The 27,389-nt window shown below is 39.4% G+C and overlaps 2 protein-coding genes across 5 annotated transcripts; both read right to left on the reverse strand.

The window, feature by feature from the left end:
• Positions 1-35: 35 nt before the first annotated feature.
• sigirr (single immunoglobulin and toll-interleukin 1 receptor (TIR) domain) lies at positions 36-7,467 on the reverse strand. Its single transcript, XM_058075149.1, has 10 exons — positions 7,215-7,467; positions 6,150-6,431; positions 5,649-5,850; positions 5,454-5,581; positions 3,849-3,989; positions 3,626-3,769; positions 2,265-2,367; positions 2,034-2,187; positions 1,077-1,254; positions 36-753 (listed from the first exon to the last, which is right to left on the reverse strand). The coding sequence occupies exons 1-10, from the start codon at positions 7,282-7,284 to the stop codon at positions 581-583; spliced, it is 1,575 nt and encodes a 524-aa protein (XP_057931132.1). The 5' UTR covers positions 7,285-7,467; the 3' UTR covers positions 36-580.
• Positions 7,468-7,952: 485 nt separating this feature from the next.
• On the reverse strand, positions 7,953-25,600 carry LOC131130942 (anoctamin-9). 4 transcript variants are annotated; one of them, XM_058075125.1, is made up of 24 exons: positions 25,200-25,600; positions 23,085-23,159; positions 21,464-21,586; positions 21,224-21,360; positions 19,912-19,961; positions 19,774-19,832; positions 19,137-19,216; positions 17,721-17,855; positions 17,549-17,642; positions 17,418-17,478; positions 15,978-16,060; positions 15,776-15,880; positions 15,523-15,687; positions 15,417-15,453; positions 12,903-13,014; positions 12,085-12,142; positions 11,927-12,024; positions 11,625-11,812; positions 11,393-11,545; positions 10,942-11,089; positions 10,736-10,858; positions 10,392-10,485; positions 10,161-10,273; positions 7,953-8,463 (listed from the first exon to the last, which is right to left on the reverse strand). In XM_058075125.1, the coding sequence occupies exons 1-24, from the start codon at positions 25,218-25,220 to the stop codon at positions 8,439-8,441; spliced, it is 2,337 nt and encodes a 778-aa protein (XP_057931108.1). In that variant the 5' UTR covers positions 25,221-25,600; the 3' UTR covers positions 7,953-8,438. The 4 variants fall into 4 exon arrangements, with proteins under 4 accessions (XP_057931108.1, XP_057931107.1, XP_057931111.1 ...); XM_058075124.1 differs by having other exon boundaries at positions 21,464-21,592; XM_058075128.1 differs by lacking the exon at positions 23,085-23,159.
• Between the last annotated feature and the right edge of the window lie 1,789 nt (positions 25,601-27,389).

A 27,389-nucleotide genomic window follows, 5' to 3' on the forward strand; every position in this document is an offset into this window, starting at 1 on the left:
CGTATTTGCAGCGGCTGTAACAGGCCGACACTAAAGTGCTGAAATGTCGACCACTCCCTGTTTACATACTTGCTCCTGCTCAGACAGGAACAATTCCAGCCCTTCCCTTGCTGCACCCTTTCTGTAGCCTCCCACTTCATAATGACTCTATGATGGCAGAGATCAGTAGGCAAATAACCGCCTATTTCAGGTAACTGTCTTATTTGTGTGGCCCCCACATGGCTCTATATGATATTTATGTCATAAAGAAATGTCAGCAACTGTCACCTTGGCCCCTACAATCATGTTTGAGACCTGAAATTTGACTTTTGAACTTTGTAACAGCTGTCAATATTTTCATCGGATGTGTCACTTGTCTGCCCTCTGCTGGGCATTATATCCACACAAGCAAGAGCTGGAATGTAATGATTGACAACAAAACATCTGAAAAATTTATATTAACAGAGTCAGAAATACTCAAATGTTTGACTTGAAATATTGAATCAACAATCGTAAAAAAAACAAAACAAAAGGAGGGACATTTTGATTTAACCAACACATAAATATAACATTAAATCTAATGGTGTTCTTCATAAGAAGCTTAGATGTCCTCCTTAGTGACCAGGCAGTAAAAGTCTGAGCGAGCTCCATAGTTGCGTGATCCCAGGTCTGACACGTCGATGTCGGAGGGCTTTGGTTCCCGCGTGTTGATGGAAGTAACTGGCAGCATGGGAGCCTTAGAGGTCATAGCTTTGTACACTGGGAGACGTATACCTGCAAGCCCATAAAACACAAGGGATTATACAGCCTTATTTTTATGAGGCTTGTAAAACTAATTCAATTATATTTTTATGTAATACTACAAGGTATACTTATATTTACTGGACTTTACCCTACACTAAAAATGTTGCATATTAGTCATTTCATTAGATATCTCTCGGTAATCTAATACAATTCAATATAAGAGCAGTATGATAAACTAATAATACTCTTGTTATAGTGACATATTCTACACTTGTTGATTTATGAGTGCACAGATATTAATAGTAGCTTACATATCTAGTATAAATTGATGATTTCTTGAGACTCTTCCTTACCCAAGTCTCCATTGGGGTCCGTGTCAGAGCGACAGTCCAGATAGTCAGGATCAAGGGTCAGCATGGGGTCTTTGTCATCCTGCAGGGCCGTCTGGGGGTCTCCTGCAGACTCACTGTGGAAAATCATCCTGCGAGGCATCGCTAAAGCCAATTCCTTCCAGAAGACGGAGGAGGGAGTCTGTTGACAACAAACAACATCATATTCAGTCATTCATTCATTCATTTTTACCGCTTAGCACACATTTCAGCAACTAATTACTGAAAATTACTGAACCAGTCATGATGTGCTATATATATCACTATATTGACAGTTACTATGGTACCCATTATGTCATTGGATGCTCATATCACCTTGTACTTCGGTATGTAACAAAAAAAATCATAAATAAAAATAAAAATTAATTAAAATTAATTTTAAAAAAATTAAATTATATTAGGAAAGCAGGAAGTGAACAAATGTAACATTTACTGATTGTAAAAGTACCAGTTCCTACTCCTTTTGGACATGTGGAACTGTGAACTGATTATGTGATGCATTCAAATGTAATCTGATGCATGTTCAAATGAAATTAAACCATTATCATTTACCATAATTGAGTATATCTTCTCTACAAGTGGCCTCCGCGTAACGTTGGCAATGACATCACTCCAAGTGGCTTTGGGAAGTCAACAAGGACAACTCAAAATGCTATTGGAATGCAGCCTTCGTTTAGCTAGCTAATGGATCCTAACAAGGAAGGATGTTTTGTGATGAATATAAATACATTAAGAACAGACTTGAACTCAGCTAATTTAGTAATAACATGCACCGGATTGTATACTAACTGATAAATTTTCAACGCCAACTGGATAAAACGTGCCAACCAAGGTTCCACTGAAACTAATTAATGTGATTTTCTAATTTAGGACTGTAGTAGAAAACAAACCAAAATGATGTCATCGTGGGTGTGGTCTTACCACAGAGTTGTGCTTCCATGTGACGAAGGTGAGACTGTGTTGGTGCTCACTGAGCTGCTGCTTGATCTGAGGCCTCATGTGCTTCAGCTGACCGTCCAGCATGATGATGATGATGGGCTGCTTACACAGCTCCAATAAGTGTTGGAGGCCCTGTCTGAGAGAACACACACACACATGACACGTGACATATGACCTGCACTGTGGGACTATAGTCTTAATAAAGGTGCTGACCTGAAGTGGCTTGTGCACCAGTCCTGTTCAAGGTACGCGTGAGACAGCAACACAACGAGACGACGAGAGCGACTTATGTTCATTAATAGTTCAGCAGAAGGTTCTGGAAGCACATTTAGTTGTGTCACCAAACAAACCCTGAATGCATTACAGTATAGGCTAATGTTTTCATTGGCGTGGCTTTACTTGTCTGTTGGGAAAAACATATCTTTTAAAAATCATGGTTATGCATTAATGCAATGATATTGCATTCAAACTCAGGTAACAATCCACACATTGAACGTATTGCTAAGAAAAATAAGCAAAATTGTTTATTATCAGAAATCACTCCACACTCTTTATTGCTCTCTGGTTCTACTATATCTTACTTATTGTGTGGAAATATGGGGTAATAACTATAAAAGCAATCTTCACTCGCTAAATGTACTGCAAAAAAGGTCAGTAAGGATAATTCATAATGCCGCCTACAGAGAACATATTAACTCCTTATTTCTAAAATGACAAATACTTAAACTTGCTGATATAGTTCATCATCAATACTTCTCTACACGAGAGGAGAAATATGATCTCAGGGAATAACTACATTTGAAACACTTATATGCTAGGACTACATTAAAAAGCCATAGCATTTCAGTATGTGGAATCAAACTATGGAATGGATTGAGTCAGACCCTCAAACAATGCACAACGATGAGCCAATTCAAGAAACAATACAAGCAGTTGATGTTTGCTAAATACAAGGATGAAGAGTCTTGAACCAGTCATGATGTGCTATATATATCACTATATTGACACTTACTATGGTACACATTATGTCATTGGATGGTCATATCACCGAGTACTTCGGTACGTGATTTAAAAAAAAAAAAAAAAAAAAAAAAAAAAAAAAAAACTTAAACTATATTAGGAAAGCAGGAAGTGAACAAATGTAACAGTTACTGATTGTAAAAGTACCAGATGGAGGGGTAGGATTTAATAAGCTTTGCTTCTTCCTACTCCTTTTGGACATGTGGAACTGTGAACTGATTATGTGATGCATTCAATTGTAATCTGATATAAAACCATTACCATTACCAAAATCCCTTTCAATGTAAAAATACTCTGGTAACTGTATCCCATGTGTGTACATTTACACAAAGGTAGAAGCTGGAATATCAAACCAGATACAAGGAATATTTAAACACATGATGATCGGATGTCTAATTATTATTGTTCAATTATTATTGATCCAGTAGGAATTCTAAATCTGGATGAAGATGTCCTTTGGTAATAACGCATCATGAAGTGACAAGATGGGAGAGTTTTTTGTATGTACATTTATCCTTTGCAATCAGCACACTACAGGTGATATGATGTATTACCTGAGCCAGGCAGGATGTCATTATCGTTGAGGTGCACTTTATATGCATATTTATTCTCCAGGTGAGGTTTGAGAATGAAGTTGATGAACTTCCTGTCGTAGTCATTGTTCACATAGGAGATGTAGGCGTCATATAACTTCCCATCTAGACCAAAAAACACCCAAGGTTAAGGTTTAAATCCTCACATCTGGACATGCTTCAGTGTTTTCAGCAGAACGCTCACCGTTCATCTCGTAGTCTCCATAAGAGTTGCGGTACCACAGTTTGATGTTCAGGTGACACTTGGTGTACAAAAGAGCAGCCACAGCCAGCAGAGCGAGGAGAATGAAGGCCGCAGTGACAGCAGCAGTGTGATTGGGGTTGCCTGACAACAACAGAACCATGGAATTAAAATACATCAATGCTTGGATAAAGACAAGACATTTATACTCAGTCTTCATTAGTCTGTTGGTCATTTCCTGTTGTGTTTACAAAATTTGTAATGTAATTTTTTTTTATGTTTTTATAAACTGGAATATAAAAAACACATTGTTGTAACAGAAGCTGACACCTTCAAAATGTAGAATTATGACCTGAATTCAAGTGCTGTGTAATGCATATTATTGTTAACATGTTATTAACGCCTTAATACAGTGCTTCTCCCGGGTGCGGTGAACTGTCGGTGGGGGGGGGGGGGGGGGGGGGGGGGGGGGGGGGGGGAGGTGACGTTAGAGTAGGGAGTTCTTTCAGTGTCACTGCAGACCTGGCAACATGTACAGTACACCTTTACCATACTCAACATGCAATTTCACTTTTGAATGCTTCACTGCTCTCCATTTTCCTGGTTTCAGTTTCAAGTTCAGTCTATAAAGTACAGATAAATAAATCATTCATTCATTTTCTACCGCTTAACCTCGGAAAAACGGAGTACCCGGAAAAAAACCCACACATGCACGGGGAGAACATGCAAACTCCACACAGAGATGGCCGAGGGTGGAACTGAACTCGGGTCTCCTCGCTATGAGGCCTGTGCGCTAACCGCTTTTTTAAATTGTCATTTATACAGTGGTACTTTGGCATATGAGTGTCCCAACTAACAAGTGTCTATTTCGACAAGTGAGCCATCTCTCGGATGATTTTTGTTTGGAACATTTAGCGAGCAATTTGCTAGGATTAGCAGCACACTAGCTGGTCATCAACACATCAGCAAAACATACACACATTATAGCGACCTAATTTCTCTTATTTATTATGTCTTGTCTAAAGCTATGTCAGGAACAGCAAATTAAAAGCACGAGACCATTCATCAATACAAGCTTGGAATTGTTTTTCAGGGAAGTTGTGTACCACAAATGTGCACATTAGCACTCAATAAGGTCATGAAATCATACATTTTATGAATTCCCACATAGTATCAGCATTTGGGAGCAAATATGCGGTGAAAGAAAAAGGGTACAAATACAGTATATTAGTGTAGTTATGGGAATTTCTATTGGAGGTGAATAAAGTACTATATCTATCTATCTGTACAGTGTTTGAAAACTAACAAGGTGCGCTCAAGAACCGTCAAACAACGTAGGTCAAATCGCCGTTTGCATTACATATTCAAAAACTGTGGGATTTCTAAATATATATATATATTTTTGATCCCTTTCACATTATATTTGATGTAGTTATCTTGTCATTGCATATGGAATCGTTTACCACAATGAGATACTATATATAAAATCTTCTTTCATCAGTAATTCAATGTAATTACAAGTTAACTATGGAGAAAATGTGATTAATATTAAAATGAAATATTTTAATAGATTGACAGCCCTATAAAAAAAAGGTTTTGGTGTTTTACTTGAATTCTGTAGGTTGAAGTTAGAGGAAGAGTTCCGCACTGTACAGCTGTACGATCCAAAATCTTCCAAGTTCTGAAGACGGACCACCAGCACGCTGCTCACCATCAGCTGACCAGTAGCAAGAAACCTAACATGAACATACCGTTACATTCACCTTAAACAATTTTTAAAAAGCTGAATAGCAACATTATTACCACGAGGAGGTGTTTTGCACAAGCAGGGAGCTGTTGCTGAGAGTTTGGCCATCCTTTGTCCACTGCAGTGTGGCGTCACATTGTTTGTCCGTCGGGTCCCAGGAGAGCAAGGCAGTGCAATTTAGATCCACAGTGGACCCAACCAAGTCTTTGTTCTCAACCTCATTAGATTTGAATTCTGGAGCTTGGGAGCACATGGATGCTGTGGAAAGACAGTTATAATATAATGAGGTTATGTTAATATTTGTATTTATAGATACTGACACTTACAAATGGCCCTCTGAAGGCAGCCATAACTGTGATGTGAAGCTCAAAGAAAACGAGCATGACATGACACCCCTGCTCTACACAATGCAGGCCTTCTGCTCTCAAGCCCAAAGGGTACATACTCTTAATTCCTCCCAGTAGAGGGAGCCCCAAACCTTCCTTTTCCTACATTGGAGTTATATTAAGTTTGAGATACACTACTCAGCATCAAATTGAGGTCATTTAGGTCCTTACCTTTAACTATGAGGTGTACTGTGTATGAGGCTGTGCTGTTGCCAGGTTGCAGACAGGTGTAATTTCCTGCGTCTCCCAAAGTGATGCTTACAAAGTCGAGGTAGGCAGTTCCCTGTTGGGTGTCCAGATGCTGACAGTTCTTTAGCCAGTTCATGTGGGCCCGGGGGTCATCCTGGGCATGTTGAGCTGACTCCAAAGAGCAGTTCAGCCGGTATGGCGGATCCTGCTGCCCTTCGGAGACTATGTGCTCCACAAAGCGTCCCTCGTCGACACATGCTTGGGCTTAAAATTCAACCACAGAGAGGTTACACACTGTCTGACTCCAAGAATGCAATTTATAGATATTATATAAACAAGTAATGTATCTCAAAATGAAAACACTCCAAAAACATTGTAATTCCGTAACCAAAAATTTGGCATTATCTCGTATGGGAATAATTATTTTGAAAAATGAAGGTGAAAAAGGTTATCTTGTCCAATAAACTACACAAAGAAGCAACAGACTACGGACTAATCAACTGTATAATTTAATTAGTATAGCTTATTAAAAGTGCGACAGTATATGGTGGTTTCGTTTGAGTATACGTTCACAGGTAATCACAAATAGTTTAACAAAACATTAACATGCATGTCAACACACGGGCAACTTTACTGTGACACTGATTCTGGACCTGTTTGACAGGCTATATTGCGCATGCGCTGATTGTAATGTGGCCAAAACACCACAAATAACCTGCACAACTGGCCCTGTCATATTCTTCTAAGATAGTTCTTTGTTTTCGCCCATTTCTAGTTAATTTTACGACAAATATCTAAATAAATATCACTCATACGAGTCCAAAGTCCTGCTCAAGTCCAATTGTTGCCAGGCAACAGCACGAGACTGATCGCTTGACCTCGAGCTCACTGGCCGGTGAGGAGGGACCTGATGACGCTATTTATGTTACTTTTAATGACAACTAGACATAAATAATTTATTGTGTTTACCTGTAGCGTTAGAATTTTCTCCACAAGACCTGTTAATGTAAACTATGTAAATAAATTGTGATTTTTCTGCATTCTTACCGACAGCGTGGACAGAGTTGCTCCAGAAAGACGAGCTCACTAAAATAAAGGCGACAACAAAGGCAGCCATGTCGTCAGCAGCACAGTCCTCTTTAGGTGAGGTGAAAGTCTATATTTCAGCCCATAAACTTCTTCTATCTTCTCTAGCGTTATAGTAAAAGTGTATCGACTGGGTGACGAGCCAACTGCGCAGTCGTCGGCCACCTGCACCTGGAGAGACCTGAGGTACTCCTCCTATTGGCTGTGCTGCGGCACGTGATCTGAACCACGGGTTTCACCTGGTTTTCACTGAAACGTGGGCTGGGATGAGGAAGCTAATTATTGCATGGCATTGTAAAGTGAAACTAATAAGGAGACATAAAAGAAAAAAGGTGTAGGTGCAAAGCAACCTACAGTACAATATCTACACATTTATAAGACATTAGCTTGGACTTGGATCATTATCTTGCTGTAGAATGAACCTGAATGTTTCTGAATTAGATCCATGATTACGATATTCCAGACAAATGCTAAAATGATTAATTAAGCAAGAGTGAGAACTCACTATTATATGACCTGAATTAATTATCTTACTGATGCTAACCAATCAAATAACACAGATAAATAATAACATTGTTTGGGGGGGAGCTCACACAAAAGTAGACTTACATGACATGCAATTTTTTTTTGTCAAAACTGTAAAATTTGGCATACATTTAAACACGTTTTAATGGTCACATTCAAAGACAACCATAAATATAAAGACATTTCTCTCTTTATCAATATAAAACATCACATTGCAAAACTTGTCTGCCTTCTGTCAGTCTTGCTGCAGTAATGGCGATAACCACTTTTCACAAAATAAGGCAACATTGTAAAACAATCAGTAGCAAATGTGCACCAGCTGTATAAATTACCATAAGGCTAGAACGACAAAAGTTACAAATATTGAGATCAATCAGAAAACGGAGTGCATTCTTAGAATAGAACACAAATAATCTCATGAAAGACAACAACATATGAATGCTTGCACACTTGTTTAGTCGAAGAATACATTATTCATATATATTCATATGACTGTATTCACAATAGTAAAAGTGAAAGAGTCGGAGGCCTCTATCTGAGCACTTCAAGGTGATTGATGGCTTGGAAGTGGACTCAACACTGTGATCGATGGGACACTTGAATGCGCAAGGCAACACTGGGTTCACATTCCATTCTGGGAAAATTGACTCCATTCAAGTGTCAGCGCTGGCTCTCATCAAATGATCTGTAAAAAACAAATGGATTTTAATGCGTTTTATTGTCATTGTGCAGGTACACACCCAATGGAATGCAGAGTATCTTCATACCGTTTACTATAAATGTGTAACAGTAAAATGTGCTGTCTGATGTTTAGGGTACTGCAACAGGGCACGAGTGTTGAAATGTTCTACACTCAACAAAAATATAAACCTAACACTCGTTTTTGCTCCCATTTTTCATGAGCCGAACTACTTTTCAATGTACGCAAAAGGCCTCTACAGGTCATTACTCACAGTTTCATCTTACAAACAACATTCAACTCATCACATATCACCTAACACTTAAACATTATACTACATAAATATAGAAACATGTATCAATATGAGTTTATATAAAAAAAACAACATTTTAAAGCGTTCCCATAAGGCATTTCGTTTGAGAAAACCATTTCAATGAAGAGCATAGAAAGCATAAAAAATATTAGTGTTGCTTGTACCAGAGGACCTGGAGCCTAAAGGAAAAAGAGGGCAGCTGGCATCATTGCAGTGCCCCAATGAATGTGTTGCTCAGACGCAATGCCTTTTGGGAAAACCTTAAAATATTGGGGTTTTTTTTTTAAATTATTATTTAAAAGTCATACTAGTACATGTTTGCATACTTGTATATATACCTTCTGAGTATTGAGTTGCGGTGTGATGAATTTAGTGGTGTTAATAAAGTGCTCTTTGAACCATGACACCTTGAGTCAAACTGATGTTGTTACTAGTACTGGTATGTATACTATAGTACATGTACAACCTCAACTGGCTTCCTATGGGTTGACAAGCTTGTTGTGAGTGCACCGATAGCTCTTGATTGGCTCCGGTTGACTCATGACTAGTATTTATACAATTAATAGTAATTCTGAAGTACTCAAAGTTTAGGCCTCAAAGTTTAAGAAAAAACTAGCGACTTATACACCGGAATTTATGGTAAACATGTTTTGTGAATGTGTACTCCTGTAGAAAGAAAATAGCCCTGTGAGAAATTCATGGCAAAGCTCATATCAATCGATGGAGACGATGTTCAGACATTTTATCAAAAAGGATTCTGGTTACTGTCCTCATTTACACCATGTAAACTTCTATAACCCTTACTGTCAAAAGCATCAGTATCGGGAATATGTAGGAACCAGAATCAAAACGAAGAATCGGAATCATTCAAATTCAAACGATGCCCAACCCTACACAGCTGTAAAATGAATACACTAGGAATTCTGAATGCTCACCAACAAAAATGCTGTGTTTATATTTTTGTTGAGTGTATATTTCGCCCTCTTCCAGTTCAGCCATTGCTGTCGATATCTTCTCTGAGACTCTATTCGTGTATGTGTGTATGACATGAAAACACTATTTTGTAATACATGCGGCCGTGAGTGTAATTTGGAGGAACTCTAGTACAATGCAAGTGGTCTTCAAGCGTAGAACCTACACATGGTACAAGGCTAATTGTTGCAATGCTTTGCTGCAAATGAGTCATCACCAATTCTGTTAGCTTTCATGTTAAAATATGTGCAGTGAAAAATGAGAATGTGATACATTTTGGAATGACAAAGCAGTTCGCTTCGGTGCTGTTACACTCGCACTGTGCAGTGTCACAGTATTGGACTGGAAAACAAATAAGGGGAGTTTGGGTGTGAACTTCTTGCATAAAACAAATTGAACAAAATTGAGCGAATCTCACCTGAGTTCTTCTTTTAGCCTTTTGAGCTTATCAAAGAGTCTGTCATTTTTTACCCCCATGGGGGCGGCTGGGACAAACCAGGCTGCGATAAATTTGCATATGACCACAATGTGCTGCAAAAAGACATGACATGACGTCAACCAAATGAGATTTTTGCAGTATGATGTACAATGTAGCTGGGTGGTCTCCACTTTTAGATCCTCAATGTGGGAAATATTTAGTCAAGCTTACCTCAAACAGGATAACAAATGCAAAGCGCACAGCTAAAATAAGCCAGAATTGCGGCGTAAGGCTGTAGTCCACGTTATCCCTGTAGTCTTTGTAGCTGTGAAAAGAAGGGCTAATGTTATCTCTCTAATCAGCACGTTTTAAAGTTTGCCAACATAACATGGGATTACAATATGGACCACACTTGGAAGAAAAGGTCATACAGTGTAGCAACCCATATACGTTTGCTTGTAGATACAATAACGACTAGGTTAAAAAAAAAAAGGACATTTGAGTGTAGTGTAAACAATAGATGTCTGTTAATACTGTATGTGAAAGTGACTTAAGATATTTTCAAGAGAACAAACCTGCAAGAAGAGACATTCAATCCAGTAGGAGTGACCATCTGATGAGGTGAAAACTCCCGGCGTATTTCTGGTTTATCCATGGTTGCAACGGATAGAGAGTTGTTTATGTAGCCGACCATGCAACTTTGAGAAAAAAAAAATGTAAAAGTATGTTATACAAAGAACCGTGATATATTTTCCATTGAAAAAAAGAACACATAGCTCACTCGATATCTGTAGTTGTGCCGTTGGAACACGGGCCGTAGAGGTAACGATATACCAATCGGGGGATAAAGTCTGAAGAAACACCGATGACCAGCCCGTTTGCAATGACGGCTAAGACTCCGATAGCCTCCAGCAAATTGATCCACACACCTGAGGAAAAGCCAACATTTGAACAAATATTCAATCCCTCTGATGCCAAGTGAAGACATATATGACCTGAATATAAGATGACTTCTCCCCCCTCCCCCCATCAAAACAAGTCTGAAAAATCCGACAGACCACATTGAAAACAAAAATCTGCAGTTAAAGTTGTGAATTTACAAGAATAAAGTCATAATATTACTTGTCATACATATCAGAAGAAAAATAGAGCATATAGCTCTTCAGCAAGAAAGGAAACTTTTCATATTTCAATTTGCATATTTAACTAACAAGCTCTCCAGTGAGTCATACCAATATCATTTGTCTTCTTGGGAATCAGTCTGCGTTCCAGCGTGACCATCTTAATAGCATCCAAGCGAATCTCAATGACGTTATTGATGAGGGCCAGCAGAGGAGCAAGTGGAAACGCTGCCACAAATATGGTGGTGAAGCTGAACTGGATTACTATAACAGAGCAAAGCCATATTAGTCCGAGCAGCCATGTAATGACTTTTTCTTGCATTCCTGTGAATAAAGTAAGTACCCATCTCCAGGAACTCTTTGAAGAGGCTGAAAGAGTCCACGTTATTGAGGCGGTAGTTACTGAGCCAATCTCGCAGCTTGCAGTTCTCGCACAGTTCTCCGTGTGTAGAGTCGTCTTTTAGGTAGCAGTAGGCACATTTCCTACGAAGCTTGTGAGTTCTTTTCCTTTTCAACCACTTGCCAAACCACCTGATATCAACAAGAAAAAAAAAAACTGACTTTTTTTTTTATTCTGGAAAAATTGTTCAAGAATCTATACTGGAAAATGTAGAGTGGTCAGAGACTAAAATGATTCATACTTACGGGCCGGTGAACTCAAATACATTGCTGATGGTTTGCTTGAGCACCATTATGATCGCCATTTGAATAAAGAGGTCTGTGAGACATCCGCTGGGGTGACACTACATAAAATACAGTGATGAATGTAATGACAACTCTTATCGTCAATCATGTTTACTCACCTCTTCTAACCTCCATTTACTTGCAATGCGCACATAACCACCAGGATGACCATTTATCCTGTTTATTCAAAACATGACAATAAACATACAGTATAAGTTTCTGTGCACATTTAAAAGAAAACTGCACTTTTTTGGATTTTTTTTCATCCACAATCCTTATGTGAGACATGACCAGACATCTTCCTCTTTTCTGTGCATTCTAAAGCGAAAAAAAACAGTAGCCTGAAGCAGCTAACCATACATGCGTGCTTAGAGACTCACCTATTTCGACAATAAAGCCCTCTAAAAAATGGCAACAATGTTATATTTACATAACGTGACCTGCATATTAACCAAGCTACAGCAGTAGGAGATAACATCGAAGAACTACTTTTAAGGCGTAGTGACACAGCGCCTCTTATAACGCCACTGGCCACTCCCGAGACATAGCATTGGCTATTGGATGTTCTGCTTCTGCATCGCATATGAGAAATGTTACTGCTTCATGTGTATAATCGAATGTTGAGGCAATAAGCTTCACAAGTACACATCTTAACTTCTTCATCTTCTTAACTTAGACCTGACGACATAGCTAGGAAGACTCACCTATAGCTTATGTTATGTTAATGTTATTCTCTGCCTGGGACTAGTAAAAAGTAGTTGTCGGAAGTAGTTTGGAAGGAGCATTCGTTGCTATGCACTCTGTGAAATCAATGCACTCAGAAAAGAAAAGATGTGTTTTCATGTCTCACATAAGGATTGTAGAGGTTGGGCAAAATTTCAAAAATCGTGCAGTCTTCATTTAACACATGAAAATCGTGGCTTAATTTTTTTTTTACCTGCCGAGAAAGAAGGCTACGTAGAAGAGTGAGGAAAAATAGGTGAAGAACTGAAAGGTGAACATCTTGACTGTGAAGCTCTTCTCCGTTGCAGCGAATGATCTGGTTTTCTCTGTAAAAGACACCATTTGTGTCAACAAACATGTAAAACACAACAGGGTTTTGATGATGGACATCAGTTTTCATCTGAATATAAGACGACCCCACTTTTTCTTTGAAAAAAAAAAAAGCGTGTCACAATTGACATGTTTGGAGTGTTTGTTTTAGTGTACAATCTACCAGGCTGCACGGGTGACGAGTAGTTAGCGCACAGGCCTAACACCTAGGAGACCGGTGTTCAATTCCAGCCTCAGCCATCTCTGTGTGGAGTTTGCATGTTTTCCCCGTGCATGCGTGGGTTTTCTCCGGGTACTCCGGTTTTCTTCCCACATTCCAAAAACATGCTAGGTTAATTGGCGACTCCAAATTGTCCATAGGTATGAATGTGAGTGTGAATGGTTGTTTGTCTATATGTGCCCTGTGATTGGCTGGCGACCAGTCCAGGGTGTACCCCGCCTCTTGCCCGAAGACAGCTGGGATAAGCGGTAGAATGAATGAACGAATGACTGAATGCCAGACAGAATGACAGAATCTACCAAACCCTGGTGTGCATCAAACAAGTAAGTGATGGTATGGTGCAGTTCAATTGAGCCTAAATGTGAACACTATGTATACATATATACACACACACCGTATTTTCTGGACTATAAGTCGCTCCGGAGTATAAGTCGCATCTTTTGCGGGTAATTTATTTTTCAAACTACTTGACCAAAACAGACATTACGTCATCCTAGAAAGCAAGTTCTAACAATAAAAGAATAGAGAACAGGCTGAGTAGGTGTAAGATATGCTAACAGAATAGTTATTCAGCTACACAAAAAATAAACATGAACAGAAAACATAAACATAAACAGCTTTTTCATTTATAAGTCGCTCTGGAGTATAAGTCACAGGAACAGCCAACCTATGAAAAAAAGTGTGACTTATAGTCCGGAAAATACGGTATATATGTATATATATATACGTATATATAAGAACATATGTCACAAGCACAGTCTTCCTGCTCTGCTCTCTCCATCTGCAGCACATAGCAACAGCCAATTGGTTTACATGTAGGTCAATATGGTACTTATCAGCTGTCATAAACACTTATCTGGAGTGTAAATCTAATGTCTATTTCCACGACTGATAAATCTGCGGGGAATCTTTTTTTTTTTTCAAAATGTATTGCAGCCATCATCTGGTTGTCCTCAGTGAGCTTCTCCCGTGAAGGATAACTCGCTGGTACGTGGTGTCCTAGGTCCAACGTTCACTCGTAGCTATAAAACTAGGATAATTGTTAGTTTGTGACCACACCTTTATGTAGACTGACACTTTGGCCAAGAGCATGTTTATCATTTTTATGCCACAGAGCAAACTGTGGCACATTTTGACACATAGTAGCCAAGGTAAATCGTTAAAAAAACAAGAACAGCAACCCATGCATTTCAACTAATCAAGCTCAGATTTTGAAGGTTTTCCCCAAATTTTGTGGTTATACAACTAAACTCATGGAGCTGTGGGAGAATTTTCAAGTCATCTGACTTCTGTTGGGGATTAATAGCAGCGCTGTCCTATGGTTGTCCTTTTTCACATGACTGTATGTGTAATACTGCATCATGACCACTACAAGTTGTCAGTGCGTCAGCTGCCTGTTTGAATGACAGCCATCCTACTTGGACAGACTTGAGGCTGACTAAGTGACAGACTGCGTTGGTCACTTTACTGTTGTACTAGGCTATTTTTGTCTACCACCCTGTAAATTGATAAATTTGCATTATTTCTTATACATTTAAGGTGAGACTCTTGTTTTTCTTTATGCAGAAATATGTGTGAAACATATTTGGCTGACATTTTGACATTAATGGCACACATCTTCTGATCCTAAAAACAATTACGTTGAAAACATACAGTACAAAATTCTTAACTTTGTTAACACTGTAGTTAGTTTTACATAGTAAATAAGACAGCTATATATAGCTTGATCGTGCAACCAATACAAAATAAAATTCAAGCAGACTTTGTAGAGCAGTCGTCCCAAACAAAAATGTAAATTTCTGAGAGCTACTCATTTTTGTAGCTTATCTTAACCCAAACAAACTAATTATGCTTGTTTTACCGGAACATTAACACATTGTTGGTATCCACAACTCACAGTCTGTATTTCAGAATACATTTCTTTCTAGTCTTCTCACATTTTTAACTGAAAACCTGAATGAAAAGCAGGCTTTCGGGCGCCTCATGTGGTCTACCTAGTGACCCCTAAAGAGGGATGACGCCTCAGCCAAGGAAAGAGTACTGTAGCCTACTAAGTAAGAAACCAACAAAAGTCCCCCCCCTCAATACAATTTCTGCACTTTGATGAGTGACTTTAGTTTTTTAACAGTAAATCCAGTATCTATTTCTCATGTGGCACCAAAGGAAGACGGACTGTACCTATTTCGCAGAGTTTCATGGCCACGATCCTGTTGACCTGCAACCATAAAAATGAGGTCAAACTCTCAGAGAAAGAAAAAGAAGAAAACAGACTAGACTTTTGTACCCGTGTCATGACAGTGATGATCAGGTAATGGAGGACAGCACCCAGCATCATGGCTCCACTGTTGGAATGCGTACTCAGGAACTCCCATGATCCCTCAGCCAGTAGTACTGCTGCAATCACCCTGAACACCACCAGCGCGTGTGTCAGACCGATGATCACCAGTATCTGTATAAACACAATGATGTGGTCTGTCAATAACAAACAAAACTAACTGAACATCACTTGTTTTAAAAGAGAATACAAAAGTACCCACCATGATTGTGACACAGATCAAAACAAGTGTGCTGCGCAGATAGGAGTGCTTGTACTTTTTGGGTTCACAGTTAACGTTGTTGACAATCTCCAAAATTAGTTCCTCCTAAAAAGGACACATTTACACGTAAAAAACATGTAAAAATAGACTTGCAGGATCATTAACTTAATATGAAAGATGCTGATATATATTTGATGCGTACCTCTTCCTCACACCAATCAGACACCTTCCATTCACACACATAGGATGTTCGATGTCGTTTCCAGAACTCCAAAAACAGTGTGGCTGTAATAAAAAAAAAATAATATGGTTCACAAAAGTTTTACAGTTGCATACCCCTTCATTTGACCGGCGGTCATGTACGCCCTATTCCTGTACGCTTACAAAAACAGAAGCCTTTTTATCTTAATTAATTAACATATTGAAGTTTGTAGCAATTCCAGGTCAACATTTTGTATTTTGCATTTTACATTTTGATAAAGTTTAACATGAACACTAATAAATAGATCAGTAATCATCCTGTTGGCATCCTTCCGTTTCGTGATAAAGTAGTATCCAAACTTCAAAAATACATACAGCCAACGATAAAGCCTAATTTTAGGGGGAATTCGCACTCACGGTGACAGGTTTTCACGGCTGCTCCATGTTGTGAATGGAACGCCAATTTCAACAAAATCTTTGAGATGAAATTATTCCTTCATATGATGCACACATGGACAGCAATTACCAACTTTGTGCTGTGTTTACTTTCTTCTCCGTTCTTATTGTGCCGAGGGGCATTCAGGCACATTCGTAATTCTGTTTGAGATGAAATTATTTCTTTGTATGATGCACACATGGACAGCAATTAGCAATTACCAACTTTGTGCTGTGTTTACTTTCTTCTCCGTTCTTGTTGTGCCGAGGGGCATTCAGGCACACTCGAGTGTTACATGCCAACTGTTTTTCATTTTTATTCACACACACCCTATTATAATTGGCATACTCTGAGGCCTTAAAGCCTAGCAATTTTTTTTTATTTATCCAGATTCAATATGGTATTTCCTATTTTTTTATTTTCTACAATTACTTGAATATTGTAATTTTTGTGTCATATATTTCTATAAAATCAAACTACTTCTAATTCATTTAAAACATTTACATATTAGGTATTAGGTGTTTTTTTTTCAGAAATATTTTAGTTATGACAACGTTTAGGTAAATTTCTACACATCTTTTCGAATATTATTGAAAATTTGACTAAATAAGATGCTATTGCAAAGCAGCCGTAACCCACTTCTCTACCCACATTGCATTATCATCAAGAATACACTCCCTTACAATGTACTCATCCCAGAGTACAAGAAAAATCAAGAAAGTACTCAATTGGGGATATGGAAATGCTTATAAATGGATATTATACAATACTTTCTTTTAAAATCAATCCATGTTTGTCTCGATTGGCAGCGACAGAGTTGCTTTTTGGCAATGCTAATCTTTTTGAACTCCTCATAACGCTCCATAATAATTACTTGCTCATCTTGTGTAAAATACACCCACTTGGGTAGAACATGACGTCTAACGCCCCCCTTTTATGTGAACGCGCAGCGAGCACAAAGCCAAGGAACACAAAAGAAAATGATATTAATGACGCTGAACTCACCCCACACTGCCATGAACATGGCAAAGAGAACGGTGCCATTATTATCAAACAGTAGGCTCACCTGTGGACAGGCAAAACCAGCAGTGAGCACGAAATGTTTTAAAACTTTACACACCACTGCGTCAACCTACCTTGGCGTAGGTGCACGTGTCTGAGAGCAGCCACACTTTGCATCTCTTGTCACAAAGCGGGCACATGACTGTGTCGGCTTCACAGACCTCCTTACTATAAGACAACAAGCACTTTGTTCATTAAAAACTTAAATGCTATCTTACGGCCTGTTAAAGGTCACCATATTCTTACATGAGGGGCGACGTGTTGAAGAAGGCGAGGCCATACAGGAAGACAATGACCCCGATGAGAGCGGGAGGGATGAGCAGGTATGTGTACCAGCCCAGCCACAGGTAGTACAAGGCCACCTTCTCCCCAAAGTAGTTTCTAACACACAAAAGGTGAAAACATAAACATACAAGTTCTTCTACCTTGAGTTTGTATAATTCAACAGTCCAGTCCAACTTAGAAATAAATAATTGAATGATTATGTGCACCAGACAATAGCTCAGTTTAGTAAGCATCACAGGATTAACTCTACGTGTTTCTTTGGCTTGATGCAACACTTATTTCAAAATAACAACCAGTCTGAAAAAGTGGAACATGAGAAGAATATATAGAATGTATAGCGTTAAATGGTAAGAGGAGTGTCTTTACATTTGTGTGACCATTAAGGACATTAAAAAGAAAGACTGTACGCGTTCGTGAAAAAGGTTAACTTCCTTTTACACTTAAATGACAGTTAAGATTGTTACTTAATTGGCTTCTTTTTACACTTCTTCTAGGTAAAACGCTATTCTGTGCATTTTATGCTGGCATTAGTTTTATACTGGAACAAATTATTTCTATTTCTATTATTTTTTATGTGAAAAATAAATTATGCAATAAAAATATATAAAATAAAAATAAAAATAAAAATAAAAATAAAAATAAAAATAAAAATAAAAATAAAAATAAAAATAAAAATAAAAATAAAAATAAAAATAAAAATAAAAATAAAAATAAAAATAAAAATAAAAATAAAAATAAAAATAAAAATAAAAATAAAAATAAAAATAAAAATGTGGGGTTTCTCTGGTTTCCTCCCACATTCCAAAAACATGCTAGGTTAATTGGTGACTCCATATTGTCCATAGGTATGAATGTGAGTGTGAATGGTTGTTCGTCTATATGTGCCCTGTGATTGGCTAGCGACCAGTCCAGGTTGTACCCTGCCTCTCGCCCGAAGACAGCTGGGATAGGCTCCAGCATACCCGCGACCCTCGTGAGGACAAGCGGTATAGAAAATGGATGGATGGATTTAGGATTGGATTCATCCAGCAGCTTTCTTAGCGCTTTACAGTGAAAACCCATTATTGGAGTAACAGCTTCCCTGGTGTAGATAGATGGAAATGTGGCTACCAATTCTTGCCAGCAGCCACTCCAACCACCAACAAACATTCATGCACCAGAGTGAGTTCCAATCTATATAAACATGAGGTGCCTTTTTTTTCTAAATAATCAAACCAAACAATGTGCAGGTCATGTGTGGAGGATGACATGCTCTCTGCTGTCAGAGGAACACTTGAAACCTACTTCACAGCAGTACGAAAATACTAAACGACATGGCAGCAAGGTCTGCAATTGTAGACAAGCAGAAGATAAAGGCTGCTGTGATGCAATTCAAACCTGACGGCAGTTATGGGTTGCCCTTGGAAACAAGCAGTCCATCGAGCCCAGCTATCTGTCAGCTCTCGCTGTTTCTTTTTCTGCAAGGCACATTGACAACATGAAGAAAACAGAAACCGTGCATAGCAACATTAATAAATACTGATTGTAGTTCTTTTTCATGCTTTTCTCCCCCGAGAAATGTATTGTGAGATTGGGATTTTACTTCTCTTACAGTGAGTAGAAAAACCTGTTGACATGAAGACGTGCAGCGTTGAAGCAATCAAAGCCTCACATTTAAAAATCATTGCATGACTCACAATTATACGTCACATTAATGACTCACAGCAACGCACTAGAGTGCTTTGTTTGGAAAGGCCTTAGCCAAGTTGTGCTTCACACCTCTCTACTGGAAAGGCAAACACTTTGGTGGCCTGTGATACGCTGATATTTAACAGTGTCACTGTCTCCCTGTCTCTATTATGTTGAACTGGACTATTTGCATGCAACCGGTCTCTTTCCATGAAAAGATTTGCCACAAAAGCTCCCCGTTACATGGAAATCCTGCTCTTACAATTTCAAATGATTGATGCTGAACTGCTCGTTATCCAATATTATCCCTACACACCTTATGTTTCTTCTAATGATGGATTTTTACCTCATGTAGACAGAACCTTGCCTCAAAAACCTTCATCTTCATGAGGTCTCGTAGACCCTCTAGGAAGATTAACAGTGCAATGTAGATTAGTTGTTCATATTGTTAACAAGGAGTGTGAGTGTATGAAGAGCCACTTACCTCCTGAATTAATGGGGGTGTGATTCAAGATGAAGTCTACAACCCTTATCCTGAAGGAGGAACATAGTATCTCAACAAGTGCAGTCACAAGTTCAGGATTACAATGAAACCTCTGAAGTCAAATGTCCCTGAAGCAGCACATATATTATGCTTCTAGATTTGTACCTCTAGAGTTTGAACTGCACATAGATCACATAGATCACACAAGGCCACCGTCAAAGAACTGGCAGTTTGTTTTGTCTCTATATTTAAAAAAAACATGACTTTATAAGAGTTGTCAAAAAACAAGAAGAACAGCAAGAGAAGTTATATAATGTAAGCAAACTCATATACAAAGCATAAATTGGTGACACTGGGTGTGTCGCTAATAGCCATTTCTGTCGTTGCTAATAGCAACAGTTCAGCAATCACAGTTTGTTGATTCCCGGCCCGACCATGATAAGTACATTTCCACAAAGTAATATACAATATATATATATATATATATATAATATATATATATATATATGCATGCCGCAGGGCGGCACGGCGGTCTAGTAGTTCGCGCGCAGACCTCAGAGCTAGGAGACCAGGGTTCAATTCCACCCTCGGCCATCTCTGTGTGGAGTTTCCATGTACTCCCTGTGCATGCGTGGGTTTTCTCCGGGTACTCCGGTTTCCTCCCACATTCCAAAAACATGCGAGGTTAATTGGCGACTCCATATTGTTCATAGGTATGAATGTGAGTGTGAATGGTTGTTTGTCTATATGTGCCCTGTGATTGGCTGGCGACCAGTCCAGGGTGTACCCCGCCTCTCGCCGAAGACAGCTGGGATAGACTCCAGCACCCCCGCGACCCTCGTGAGGAAAAAGCGGTAGAAAATGAATGAATATATATAGCATTATTAGAGCCCTGTAACCATGAAATAACACCCCTACAGTCACTTTTGCAGGCATATTACCCAATATTACCCAATAAAATAACAGTAAATAAGCCATAAATAACACTTGTGCTTCTGTGTGTTAGGCGGAGGGGATCAGTGTTTTAAAGCAAGTACCGGCTGATATCGTTATCGTGCTTTTTTCACTGATATCACCGATATCATCGGTCACCAATCGATTGGAGCACCCTTAGTCAAAAGCCACATGCAACCACGCAACAGCGTGATTTATTAATAGATATGTCTGTGAAAAACTGTGATAGTGGGAAAAAATGAAAAATTTTAAGTGGTGAGGGACGACTGTATTGCCAAAACACACTGATCCAGTCCTATAGAGGCTGTGCTGTTCACGTATATCCATTACACAATGTGACAGTGACATACAGTTTTACCTGGTGCTGAGAGGCACGTGGTTCTGGTCTGAGCTCCAATTGCAGGCATCAGAAACTTTCAGCAGATATCTGTACTTCTCAAAAATCTCTTTCGGAGCTTGCATGCCAAAGAAGATCAGGTCATCATCTATGATTTTCTATCAGGGAACATTCAAGGAAAAAATGAATTAATGGCCTAAAGACAAGTCTTATCTCAAGGACAAGGTTGTTGCAGACACATCTGTTTACAGCCACACTCACCGTGACTTTAAAATTCTTCTTTTTCAGTTCTTCAATAAATTCGTTTTGTTTCTTGATGGCCTCTCGGTCAAGGTGCTCCCTCGTTTTTGCCACCAGGACGTAGTCGTACGAGAGCGGCGTATTCTGTTTCTCCGAAACAAATACACAAACTTACTTTTTGGCAGGTTCAATTGATCATTTGTAATTAATATAAAACACATTTTTTGGTGTACAACAGAGAATAAAGACAAATTACTGCACATTTATTTCCTTCTGGCCACAACTTTAGGTACACCTGCACGTTCAAACAGGATCGAATATTAAAAGAAAAAAGATAACATTGCTCAGTTGCTTAGACATACAAGGTGCATACAAACAACCAAAGTATTAAAAATACCTCTCAGTACAATGCAGTACAATTCTAGGCAAGCAAAATACACGTACTACAGAATGTCGTTAAAGGGGACCTATTATGCTCATTTTCAGCCCTTTGTATTGAATTAAAGCAGCTACACACAATAACCGGCATAAAAAGCTTTCCAGATCTTCCAGAATCTGCACCTATTCCAGCTGTGTTTCCTTGGATTTCTGGCTTCTTGGTAAAACGGTCTGTTTTAATTTATTCCACCCACAGCCCGCTTCCAGGCACGCCCACTCCGCTGTGATTGGTCACACCCACAAGGGCTCCTGAGGACTTCTGTCATACACGTTTTTTTGATGGACTACCCTTTTTTTTTTTTACAAGCCTCGGGTAGTGCCACTGATTAAAACTCCAGATATTTGCAAGCTTGTAATTTGCATGTATGCAGGCCACACTCACTCCACCCCCTGTGTGCACACTCTATAATGCTACACAGACAGACGCTTTTGTTCAATTACTTACACAAAATAAACATAGTTAGGACACTGATAAATTGTTACTTACAGCTTGCTCTTCTGACTATTCAACATGACCAAGTAATGTTGGAAAGGCGTCAGGCTTCAGCAACAGTTTGGCGAAAAGCCCGGCTTCATATTGGCCCATGTTCACAAAACAGTCCCGTGTGAAATGCTGTTGACAGATGAAAATACTTTTCTCTTGCTGGCCAAGAATCATCAGCTCCAACTACTTCTGCCTGATGCTCGTTAGACCCAAATAAACATTTCCTGTTAGCCATTGCTAACAGCAAAAACAGCAGCGTCTGAGGGCATGCCCATATAAGGAAGTCCAGATTGTATTGACGTCACAAAGCTCGGTTTTAGAAAAAAACTCTCTGAAACTGAGCGTTCAGAGCCATCCCAAACTTCTTTCAGGGATGACTTTCAGAAACTTATCTGAAACTTTGGCATCGTTTAACAAGAGAATACATTCTAACAACATTTATAGGTCAGAAAAGTGGAAAAAGCATAATAGGTCCCCTTTAAATTTTTTATGAAGATCTATGTAATTGTGTCATTCCAAATTGAGCTTCACTACCTTTGTAATGGAAGAATTTTCAATACAGCTTCTGTATTGGATCTCTTAATAAAAGATAATGAAGGGCAAAAACACCTTAATATTTAATCATGAGTTCTTATAACTAATCATATCAAAATAACATGGTTGAAGACTAAATACTTCTTTTTTGTTCAAATAATGAAATTGTACCTATCATTTACATACCACAGGAGGAAGTGACATCTGTTCATTGCCATTCTCTCTAACTACTCCCATTAATTCCAGTAGCTCAATGCTGGGCTGTCAAAAGAGAACAGTGACGAAGTGATGCAACACACAGTGGTCATTTCAGCATTTTCAACATAACACAAAGTGTGAGTGACACATAGTGGTTTTAGTTAATGTGTTGGTACTCATTGCTGATACAATGGAGAGAAAGATGGCTATCTAGTCAAGAATCCAGTCTAACTCTGATGTGGGCGGGTGTGGGAGAGAATGTCACTGTGTCTGTGGTGAGTCAGAATCACCACAGACATAGTTAGGTTAATGTAATGTGACTGAGAAGCATGGCATGTGGTGTCATGTGCACTCACAACATGTCCACACTGTGCTGCATGTGTGCAGCATGTCATGAGTGTGGAGGTGACAACATGGTGTCACATCATTGGGTATGGCAACATGGCGCGTGTTTTTTTCTCAGGGGACTCCGGTTTCCATCCCACATTCCAAAAACATGCTAGGTTCATTTGCGACTCCAAATTGTCCATAGGAGGATCAGCGGTAGAAAATGAATGAATGAATGTCTGATAAATACAGCTAGGAGACCCAGGTTAGATTCCACCCTCGGCCATCTCTGTGTGGAGTTTGCATGTCCTCCGAGTGCATGCGTGGGTTTTCTCCGGGTACTCCGGTTTCCTCCCACATTCCAAAAAACATGCTAGGTTAATTGGTGACTCCAAATTGTCCATAGGTATGAATGTGAGTGTGAATGGTTGTTTGTCTATATGTGCCTTGTGATTGGCTGGCGACCAGGCGCCCGAAGACAGCTGGGATAGGCTACAGCACCCCCACGACTGTCGTGAGGATAAGCGGTAGAAAATGAATGAATTAATGAAAATGATGTCTAAATATACAACACAAATGAGTAGAAGGATAACCGTGTCTTGCCGACTGTCAAGTGTGGCGGTGGGAGAGTCAGACTCTGGGCTGCATGAGTGCCGCTGGCACTGAGGAGCTGCGGTTTATTGAGTGAAACATGAATTCCAACATGTTCCCCGCCTTTGCATGGTAGAAACACACCTCCAAGATGACTGTAAGAAGCTGAGTAGCACAAGATCTCCACCACTAAGACCATCAAGGATTCCAGTAACGACCAGTGCAACCATTATTACATACCCAAGAGGAGTATACTGAATATTCCATGCTGTAGACTACTCTAAAGTATTCATTTCCATGATAAAAAACCCTTAAAATAGGAGCAAAAAAGTAAAATGCCTCCTGAAATGTGAGCTGTGTACTTAACTATACTGAAGTATTCAAGTATTCAGTCAAATAAGATCCAATACAGAGAGCTGTATGCTGTATTAAAACCATTACTTTGACAGAGACAACTATGACTGCATTGTCATTGACGACCATAACATATCCCACAGGGCATCCTTCATTTTTTTTTTTTTTAACAAAAAAAACAACCCAATAATAAGGTCTGCTTAAATAAAACTGGTAGTCTTTTGAGTGAAAATGTCACGACATCAAAATATATAAAAAAAACCACCTTCCATATTTGGAGCATGTTGGGTATTACAAACACACAGGGGTCATCCAAATTACACTCTGACCTGTGTTTTGAGCAAAAAAAAAACAAAAAACAAACATGTAACGGATGCTCTGACTACAGTTTTGAATGACAGTCAGAGTACTAATTTAACATTTGGTTATTGTTGTTGTTCCAGTCCTGCAGAATTGCACACGACAAAGCGGTGTAACTGTACCTACATGAGGTAAAGTATTAGAAAATGCTTTCAGAATGATGCACCACTGCAAAACAACACCCACATAGTGTCAATCACAACTGAACATTATTGTCATTCTCCAGACACAATGTTACATATGGCTTTTGTATTGGATCTCATTGGACTCTACTGAATATAAAAGTGTAGTTAATGGTGTGTCAGTTACCGTTTAGTGGCCATGTGGATGTGTTGTGTGTCATGTTACGCACCTGGATGTGTTGTTTTGTGTACTAAATATAAAAAGAAACAGGCCTATATCTGAACACAACACCATGTGTAGCGCGTATGTTTATGTAATAGAACGCTAGGAGTTGGCGAATGTTCTTACCTGTCTCTTGTGACGAGACATGATCAGCACGCAGTGGATAACAGTTAAGATTTAAAACAAAAAATGAAAAATACAAAACGTAAAAAAAGTCCCTGCCACCTCCCTAGCGACGATCTCACGTCCTCTTGGGGCCTGCTACGAGTTGCTTTGATCAGGCAGGTAACTTCCGTAGTCCTCCTTAGAACTAACGCGTCGTTGTTGCAAGGAATGTGTAGGAGCGACTCTACCTGTTGCTGCCCCTAAAATCAGCCACCTTCCTGGCTTCGTTACGATTTCTAAAAAAAGCGTTAAAAACAAGCAATGTGGCGCGTTAGCTCATCAAAGTGAAGGTTTGTGTCGATGAAGCCTTCTCAGGTGCGATGGAATGGAATTTAGTGTTGCCTCCTCCTCCTCAAGTTATAAATGACTCACACTAGCCGCTAGATGGCAGCAAACGCAGCTTTTTATACCGCAGTCACTCAGCTACAATACCGAATGTGGCAAACGCTGTATAACCAAGTGTTAGATTATTAACATTAACATAATATATATACTAATTACAAAACTAATGACATAAAACTAGCTATGTGCAATTTAATTAGTAATGAATGCCACACTGACAGGAATATATGATCAAATACTAATTACAAATACTGCATCAATGTTCAAATTCCCATTTAAACACCTCTATGAAAGTTTACATGTTCTCTCCTTGCTTTCATGGGTTTCCTTTGGTTAGGTTAATTGCAGATGCGGGGCCGATTTGGGAGTGGGGTGATGTTCTGCTCAGAGCTGGCCAGGATTGGCGGAGGGTTCTCCTTATGGGTGAGGGTGCTGTGCTGGAGGTCTGCGGTTGGCAAATGTTTTAGCCTTAGCAGGGTGGATAAGTGGTTGTGGGTAGGGCTGGTCTTGCCAGCTCTGGTGCTCTGGTGAGTCAAGACATATAGTCTAATCAGACTGCAATAACAGAACTGACTGCACAGGTATCTGCAGTGACAAAACACCTGACTAAAGCCACCACCAAACCCGAAAGTGAGACACAAAGAGACCTTCAACCAAGCTCCATCAGTATACAAACAAGAGCTGACACGAAAGGCATTGTCTGCAGTCCTTACAGCAGGGAAAACTTTCACTGCTTTCTTTGTGGTCAGGTTGGACATCGAACTGTTGGCTGCCTAAGGATCCCATGGTCAGGAAATGGAGTGCAGTCACTGGAGAAGGACAATCAGTGGCTGCAGTGATTGAAGCCAACTCTCTCTAAACTGAGAAACGAGATTCAGTGCAAAGCCAGAAGGGGACACAGTTCTATCGGGGCCAGCTAGAGTGTAACTATGTAGAAGGGTTAGAATTCCTCCAGAATGTGACCAACCATGACATCTCTCTCTCAGGGAGAAAGAACACCGTTTGGCACCCTTCAAGGGCGTCGCAGATGGGAAACCTGTCATCTGTCCAATGCCAAACAAAGAACTGGGCCAAACTGCCCACAAAGACTCAAGCCTGCTCTGTCCAGCGTAGTCACAAAAAACACCTTGAAAGCCACCTTGAATCAGACTTGTAACGTCGCACGAGCGTAGCAGCGTGTCATACGCTTTCTAATGGCTTCTAATTTAAGCAGTCTGGCAATTCACACCAGCCGACACACACACGTCTGACGCATGTCATGTTTTTACACGCCAGTCTATTTTTGATGCATTGACATGTAAATACAGCAGCATGCTAGTAGGATAAACACTGGTATCAAAATAAAATTCTGCTTTTTAACAAAATAATAGCTTTAAAGAACCTGTGTCATGTAACCAGTACTCACTGCAATGAAGACGATGCATGATGAATGATTAATCTTTGATGGGGATTAATTTAACATTTTACATGACCCAAAATTGTCTATAGGTACGTATATATGTAAGTGTGAATGCTTGTTTGCAATGTGATTGGCTGGTGACCAGTCCAGGGTGTACTCTGCCTCTCGCCTAAAGACAGCTGGGATAGGCTCCGGGACGCCCGCAACCCTCGTGAGGATAAGCGGTAGAAAATGAATGACCCAAAACACCAGTTTGCCAAGAACAACATGGCATGGCGCTCAATATCAACAATTTTAGATATTGACGGTAAGTTAATTAAGTGTACATAATCAGTGTTGTTTTTAACGAAAATAAATATGACTGAACAGTTAATCAAATTTGGAACCCTACCAGATAATTTACCAGATTT

This window comes from Doryrhamphus excisus, chromosome 6, assembly GCF_030265055.1.
Source record: "Doryrhamphus excisus isolate RoL2022-K1 chromosome 6, RoL_Dexc_1.0, whole genome shotgun sequence".
NCBI lineage: Eukaryota > Metazoa > Chordata > Actinopteri > Syngnathiformes > Syngnathidae > Doryrhamphus > Doryrhamphus excisus.